Source organism: Sinocyclocheilus grahami, unplaced genomic scaffold (assembly GCF_001515645.1).
Source record: "Sinocyclocheilus grahami isolate Dianchi unplaced genomic scaffold, SAMN03320097.WGS_v1.1 scaffold698.1, whole genome shotgun sequence".
NCBI classification, from domain to species: Eukaryota; Metazoa; Chordata; class Actinopteri; order Cypriniformes; family Cyprinidae; genus Sinocyclocheilus; species Sinocyclocheilus grahami.
In genome coordinates, this window is record NW_015505877.1 from 562,527 (window position 1) to 570,395 (window position 7,869).

The following is a 7,869-nucleotide window of genomic DNA, read 5'->3' on the forward strand; positions in this document are numbered from 1 at the left end:
CACGACCCTCCTCCTCCTGTTGGTGCGAGCGAGCGGTCAGTCACGTGTGTGCAGGATGGACGAACTTAAAGAGCTGTCCCTGGAACTTACGCGATCGGCAACCGGCCGGTTTTTGTCTTATTGCAAGCAACTCGTCTCTGTTCTGGACTTGCACAAATTGCGTTGCAATACAATCGTTGCAATGCAGTCTTCAGAAAAGTTTACGTGGTATTTTATTTTCATCTCGTCTCTGTATAGTTCATATTAAAGCAGTGTTTCAGCACAGTGCTTCTTTGTTTACAGCGGTAACTAAGGAAATGCTGTATCTGCCGTTCCAGAAGCGCCTCCTGCTGTCAGAGAGTGAATCTGCATCTCATTCAGAACTTCTGCTTCGTTCAGGCATGTAGTATAATTTCACAAAGCTAGTCAGAACATTCGGTTTTTGCTTCAAATTGGGTTATTAAATCAAATTATGTTATATGAAATTATATAACTAAATGATATGTATATGAATTATATAACAAATGAAATAACTGTAATTACAGATTTAGGTTAAATAAAGATGTCCGTCTTTATTTTTCTTTTTAGGAAACAAATCAAAGAAAAAAATAAACAAATACTACTGTTACTAATATTCTGTCGCTCAAAAACAAAATATATTGTGCAGAGGAAAAATGTTTTTGGGGGTTTTTTTACCCAGTGATTTAAAAATAACACATTTTAGAGCTGTAACGACAATACCGTGATACTGTGATATTTTTGCTTAAGGTTATCATACCGTCAAAATAGCATACCAGCCCATGCCTAGCTGTGACATCCAGCTAAAACCAGCTTCAGGTGGTAGCTGGTTCGATACGTTTTCTAGATGGTCCAAACTAGCCATTTTATGATCAATCTGATGGACTGTAGATGGATGGGTCAACCTTGGTCAAAATCAGACCTGGAAGACCACCATAGCTGGTGAGGTTCAGAATCTAAGCAACTACCAGCAACATGTTTAAAAAAGCTGTTTTTTCCACCAAGGAGAGCTAATCCATACAATTACAATGAACAAACCTGAGACAGAATCCCTGAGCATTTCTTCAAAATTGACTTTTTCAGTTGAATAGTAGGTTTTATTTCGCAGCTCCATAAGTTCCCTTTAGACATTACAAATTGGTTCTCTGTGTGAGAGTCAAACTTGTATTCCGTTTCCATTTCAGGCATTTCCCGAACAACTTTGACCTTCTGTTCAATGGCAGTTATCGCTTTTTTGCGTGCTATGGACTCACTGAGATCTTCTATTTGCTTCTTTTTTCTCACAAATTCTGGATCCTGAATCGGAGTTAAAGATGCAGTGGTCAAAGTCCTCTCAGCAGTACTTTCAAACGTTGAGCAGCCAGGTGTATTTGAGCCAAAAGCACAAGTCTGTTGGGGGTATCCTATTTGCATCTTTTGACTCTGACTCTTTACAAAAAAAGCAGCAGTTTCCTTGCTTGTAGATGCCTTAGAGAAGATAAAAGAGACCGTGAGATATGCAGAAGAAAATTAAATATAAATCAAAACCTAGGAGTCCAAGTAGAAGCAAACCTGAGATTGAGAATCAGTGTGAGGTTCAGACTGCTTCTTCAAGATGGACTTCACTGGTTTTAGGTCAGGCATCCAAATGTTCTCATGATGCACATGTTGATAATCAAATGTTGTAACTCCACTTTTTCCATCCTCAGGTTCAATTTGTTTTGCATTTTGCTCCATAGCGACAATAGCTTTCTTACGTGCAATCAACTCATTGAGTTCCATTAGCTCTCTCCTTTTTCTCAATAGTTCTTCTACATTGTCAGGGCTTTTAACTCTCTTTGTGTCGGCAGGGCTGCAGCTTCTCTTCCTGGCACTTTGGCTGCTCCTTTCTTTGCTTCTGCTGCGACTCCGGCGGTATCCCTCTCCACGCTCTTTGCTCCGACAGCGTTTGTATCTGTATTGACCGTCCCTCCTCTCAGGACTGGAACTTCTGTAGCAACTCATGCTTCTGTCTTGGCTCCGGCTTCTGCTTCGACTATACCTACGTTGACTATTTTCCCTGCTTATGCTCCGTACTCGGTCTTTTCCCTTGTTTGGCTTGCTAAAGATCAAGAAATTGTCAAAAAATGTCATAATTTATTATGTTATAACATGTCAGGAAAACATAATACTTCATTAAAAAAAAAAAATCTATACTGAAAGAAAACAAATATACATCATTTATGGATAATTAGTACAATACATTTTAATTACAACATAAAAACACAACTATTCATATCAAGTGTGACAAGCCTTTTAATCGAATGTTTGTACACAACATTCTTCATGGCGAAGATTCAATAAGATGTATTATTGAAGTAACACTATATATATATATATGAAAAACACATTATAATTATGATCATTATATATTGATGTTTACATGATGTTTCTATATTATCACATTGCAGAAGCTTGACAATATCAGATATATTTTAGAAATGCTTTTTAAACTAATAATTTAACTATTCTTTTATGTTAGCCATACTATATTTTGTATTTGCGAAACTAAATTACTTGGATGCTGTATGCAATTATTTGACTGTGCTAAAGCATAAAAATTTCATAATTTGTTTGCAGATATTTAGAAAACATGCTAAGTTCACATACTTGTTTATCTGAAAAACAACACAACAGCCAGTTATTCAACTTAGAACTGTGGTTCCGTGTCAGAATGTCTGTTTTTGTTTTGATCCGTGTGATTCCGCTTACTGCCAATTTACCCAGTTGTATTGACACCCTGGGTTGCCATTTGGCGGAAAACACAGTCTATTGCAGCCATGGAAGCTAGCAAATGAACTAGGTGAGAGATTGCAGATTCTACCTGACCTAAAAAGCCTCAGAATCCAACTAAAAAGCTCTAGGACCAGAGGAATATTAAAACGCAAATAAATCAACCCATCATCTTTCAGTGTAAGGCTTGTTCCTTGTTGCACCTGGCAACCCACGTGAGCATTGAGTTTTGAATTTAGACTGCAATACCCATTTCAAACGCTAACTATCAATATTACATACCGCACCTTTAACTTCCATTTTCACTTTTGCTTCAAGTACTCTCAAAGGCGGATAAAAATAACTGCTGCAGTTTTAGAGCATATTTTTGCATTGTGACAAAACATCTCACTTCTAACCGTCTATGACAAAAACTGTGTTTTACTCTCAGACTTACGGTCAATGTAATGATGCTCCAATGAAGTTTTGAAGAACATCTGCACATTTAACTAATGGACTGACCTACTTACTCATGATTTACTTACTCTACATCCATTGATTCACTGCCTTTGTCTTCTGTTTCGACCTCCTCCTTGAATTGGTCTTTCGGATGCTTCAGCAATTTGATAGTCATTTTCTTCTGCAGGCAGCCAAGCAAATATGGCAGAATCCACATTTAGGGATCAACCAACCCATGGAAAATGACTAATTTGATAAACAATTTATTATATAAACTAGGGGTTGCACTGACTTGATTAGTTCTAGGTATTACTAGTCATTATTCTGCCATGCAGGCACTGGATCTTAGCCAACTAGTAGTAGATCATGATTTCAATTAGACTTATTCCATACAAAGAATAAGCTGTGTCCCAGTGTTGTTGCATTTCACTTATTACCTTCCCCCAGATAAATATATTCATAATTAAGGAAAAGGTTAAAAAAAAAAAAAAAAAAGAATCCTAAGTGTTAATAAAATCACTTTACAGACAACCCTAAAGAAACTAAGCAAGTGGCACATGTTTGACGACTGATTCTGCGGTGTGTTGTGATTCAATAGGTCACTATTCAAGACGCCATCTTGACGTCTACCCACCGACTAATTTTTGGACAACTAGTAAAAACAAGTATCTGTGCAAGCCCTAGTATATAAATCTTACAACAAAATAAAAGTCATGTACTGCACCTTCTCTTTTACTCCAAAGGCCTCTAATTTTGTTGCAGATGTGAAGACGCTTTCATTCAGCCTTCTTATTCTAACAGCTTGTTTTCCCCCTTCAGCTGCTTGACTCTTCAAATAGTATAACACTTACATCAACAAAGAGCTGGATTGACATACCAGCAACCAAAATGTATCCTCTACTTTTCCAGCAAAAGCCAGAAACTACAATAGCAAAATACAGAGCAGGAGAAGTCTAGCAGTTACAAAATGTTCATGGACAAAATGATACAGTAACTTACCAGTACTAAGGTAAATTCAACCTTCTCAGACAACGTGAGTTTGGTGTCCTCCATAACCTCACTTAAGTAAAAAAATAGCTGCGGGTCCTGTTGTGTCTTGATGAACCCAAAATGATCATCCAGCTTGTCAACAAGCCCCTAATAGACGGAAGCACGTCATGAGCAAATATAAAATTGTGTTTGAAGTTATTAATTACCTTAAAGAACATATTTCTGCCCAATGTTGTTCCTGGGGATCTACCTCTCTGCAAAGCTCTGCTCCAAACCTTATCAAACTGAACCAACTAATTAAGATCTTCAGGAGAACTTGATAATTACAGACAGGTGTGTTTGATCAGGGTTGGAGCTGAACTCTACAGGCAGGCAGATCTCCAGGAACAGGATTGGGCATCTGTCTTAAAGATTAGCTGTGGCAAAACACAGCACCTCACTGGGTTCTGATTCTTCTACAAATGCTAAAATGCAAGGATGCACCAAAACTTTGACCACAGAAAATGCAATTAACCTGTCATTTTTGGAAAAAGAGAATAGGCCAAAATCTTTGCCAAAAAATATGAAAAATTATGAAAATCTAATATCAGAAACTCTGGAGAAAAATGCACAAGAAATGTTACTTTGGACATAGTGTAAATGGTGGCTGATGATGGCATATTAAGACATCCTGACGTCTACCCGCTCTGATGTGTGAAATTTAAAATGGACAACAAGTGTGCTTCAATCACACTGAAGTCTATGGGAAAAATCAATCAAACATGACTGTAAATTCAGCTGATATTTCCAAGTTCCTGGCCCACAGAATAGTATGAAGGGATACACTTGATGTCCTTCACAGAGTATACACAAACATGTGCATACTCTGCACTGGTGCATTTCAAATCAACACCTATCAGTGTGTATCAAAATGACTCAGAACTACTAGTACTGTAGAAAGCTGGTATTGTTCAATTTTTAAAGGTTCAGTACTAACTTGGTACCAAAGTACTGGACATTTTAACCACACTAGTCTCATGCATGAGATGTTAAAGCAGGCACAGGTCACTCTGTGATCATTAAAATCCCTGGGTGTTTCTTAAAGTGGATAGGGGTGTAACCCTGGCCAAATCTGCATGGACCTCCATCATCAAAGACGTCCTAATCGTCCTCATTAGCTACATCACTCTATGGGGCTGTTTACACCTGGTCACTTCATGCATTTTGTCTGATCGGATAGCTATCAGATCGTGAAAAGACCAGGTGTAAATGCCCTCCGAAACGCATTCGAGACGGATATAAATCCAATCGCTCAAACCACTTCAGGAGGTGGTCTGGGCCGCATTCCAGACGAAACTGGACATGTGTAAATGCATCTGGTTGCTGAAACCACATATGTAAATATTGCTCCTCCCAAAATGTTTAAATAAACGTGTGAGAGCGTGTTATAGGCTATATGACATTATAGTCAGATATGACTGCGCTATTGCAACACGCATCGCCGCGGACGAGTAGCTGAGTATCTCTTCAGCAAGCTGATGCCGCGCGCTCTCCTATTTCAGTCTTTGATTTTGAAATGAGCTGATAATTAATCAAATGCAGCGCTTATCTTTTGATTTACATTGACGTGAACTCCGTTAAACTATATATAATTAATAAATATAGCACAGGAATTGAACATCGGATTTAAATCCGTTTTGCGACGACACATTTATGTGGCCAAGTGTAAATGGAAACGTTTTAGATTATCTAACAAATTAGATAGATATCCAATCAGCGAAAACGCATGAAATGACCAGGTGTAAACAGGCCCTAAATGTTCTAGCGCACTATGGCTGCCATCGTATCATCCAGGTGGATGCAGTGCAATCAATCATATTATCATGATCTTCATTTCAGTGCATCCCCTACAATCATGTTTATTTGATATCAATGTCGCTTCTCTCCATATAACTAATGTCCTATTATGCAATCTACTTGAGGAAGAACATCAATGCTGAAGAGCTACTGCACAATGGTCTGTGAGGTCATGACATGCATTTCCTACGGAACCACACTGACCAACAGTGCAACTATGCAAACCTTGGGCTATTTCATCTTCGTAAGCTGTATCATGCCAATTTAAGATATGGTGCAGCTGGTAATCAACTACTACTTCAAAACAACTACCTAAATGCACACTTGTGCCTTTACAGCTTGTGCCTCACCTACTCTGCCAAAAGAAAACATCTGTTAATCTGGTCTTGATTATCATGTCTATCATGGTCACGATCACGTGACACTGCAGGATATCATGCAAGTTTATTAAAGTTTTGATATATGGTTTTCTGAGCTCACACATCCTAAGCGCATGCACAGAAAGCTGGCTGGCAGACAGCGCGTCACATGAGTAATAAACTGTGTTTTCTTTCACATGTTATTGTGCATAAACTGTCAAAACCACACAAAGTTCACATAAACACAGTCAGATATATCTTTGAACGTAAATAGCTGGGAAAGAAATCGCATGTGTAGCCTATACAAGATCTGTGTGACAGTAATATACGTACTGCTATGATTTTTGGGGATTAAAAAAAAAAGCAGTGGGTGGATTTTTATCATTATAGGGTGGTTGTGTAAGCACACTGCCAACACACATTTATGTTCAAACACCATGGAAAAGTGAATTTTGCACAATAGGTCCCCTTTAAGTCAGAAAATAATAAGTTAAAATTAACATAGTTTCAGCCCCGGCTTCCAATTCGTAAGCAATATCAAAACGCATACTCATATTCTTAGGTAAATTACACATTGTTGCTTTGATTATGGCTATTAACATCATACACAATGATATTCAAACTAAAACTGAATCATCCTTAGTCAGGGTAGTGCCACATTTACTTTTTGACAGGAATGAAAACAAGGCTGTGATGGATAGAAATACAGTGCATTCAATAGACTAATTGTTTTTTTACAACAAACCAACTGTTCAGCTGACGAAATGTCTTTCCCAAAAAAAAAAAAAAAACCACTTTTACCTTTATACAGTTCACGCCATTGTAAAGACACTAACACCATGTCTACAACGGATGCGACAGTTATCGCCTCGCGTTGTGCCGTAACAGCTAGGGGCTGTCTACACTGGACACGACAAGCGACCATTGCAAATCATTTGAACTTTGTGTCAGCACGTCATAACAGTGTTAATTTCATCAACAAAGACCACGACGAAAAATATTCGTTAACAAACATTTTCTTCTGTGACTAAGACGAGACGTTGACGAGCTAAAACCAATATCTGATGATAAAAACTATGACAAAATTTATGCCTCGTCTTCGTTAACGAGACGGGATTATAATGTTATTTGAGGACTACTTGACATTAAAAATACATCCTATAGGCTACTGTCTAGTCCTTCAAAATGTGCGTCACTGTCATTGGATTGCAATCGGATAAGGGGCGTTTGCATATCTAGTCTCAGTATGGCAGCCGCAGTGGATGGATAGGCTACCAAAACGTGAACCAGCGATCTGAAAAAATGGCCTCAGCACCCGAAGGGGTAGGGATCAGGTGACCAGACGTCCTGATTTTACCAGGAGTCACAATTCGTTGTCGATTAATGGAATCGCGCTGATAGAAGCACTCACTCTCGCGCACGCTTCACTTCTTCAATTCTCATATACAGCACCCGATCAGTTCTCAGTGCTCAAATACACACACAGCAGTCCAAATGT

General features: G+C 38.4%; 1 protein-coding gene across 1 annotated transcript in view; it reads right to left on the bottom strand.

Annotated features, from left to right (window-relative positions):
• The window catches only part of LOC107559768 (uncharacterized), a 50,333-nt gene that overhangs the window by 14,402 nt on the left and 28,062 nt on the right, over nt 1–7,869 (bottom strand). Inside the window, exons 11-16 of the mRNA XM_016243716.1 lie at nt 4,427–4,480; nt 4,186–4,323; nt 3,911–4,015; nt 3,273–3,367; nt 1,549–2,077; nt 1,025–1,464 (exon numbers count right to left, since the gene is read on the bottom strand). Coding sequence (XP_016099202.1) covers nt 1,025–1,464; nt 1,549–2,077; nt 3,273–3,367; nt 3,911–4,015; nt 4,186–4,323; nt 4,427–4,480 — 1,361 coding nt within the window. The remainder of the gene's footprint in view (nt 1–1,024; nt 1,465–1,548; nt 2,078–3,272; nt 3,368–3,910; nt 4,016–4,185; nt 4,324–4,426; nt 4,481–7,869) is intronic.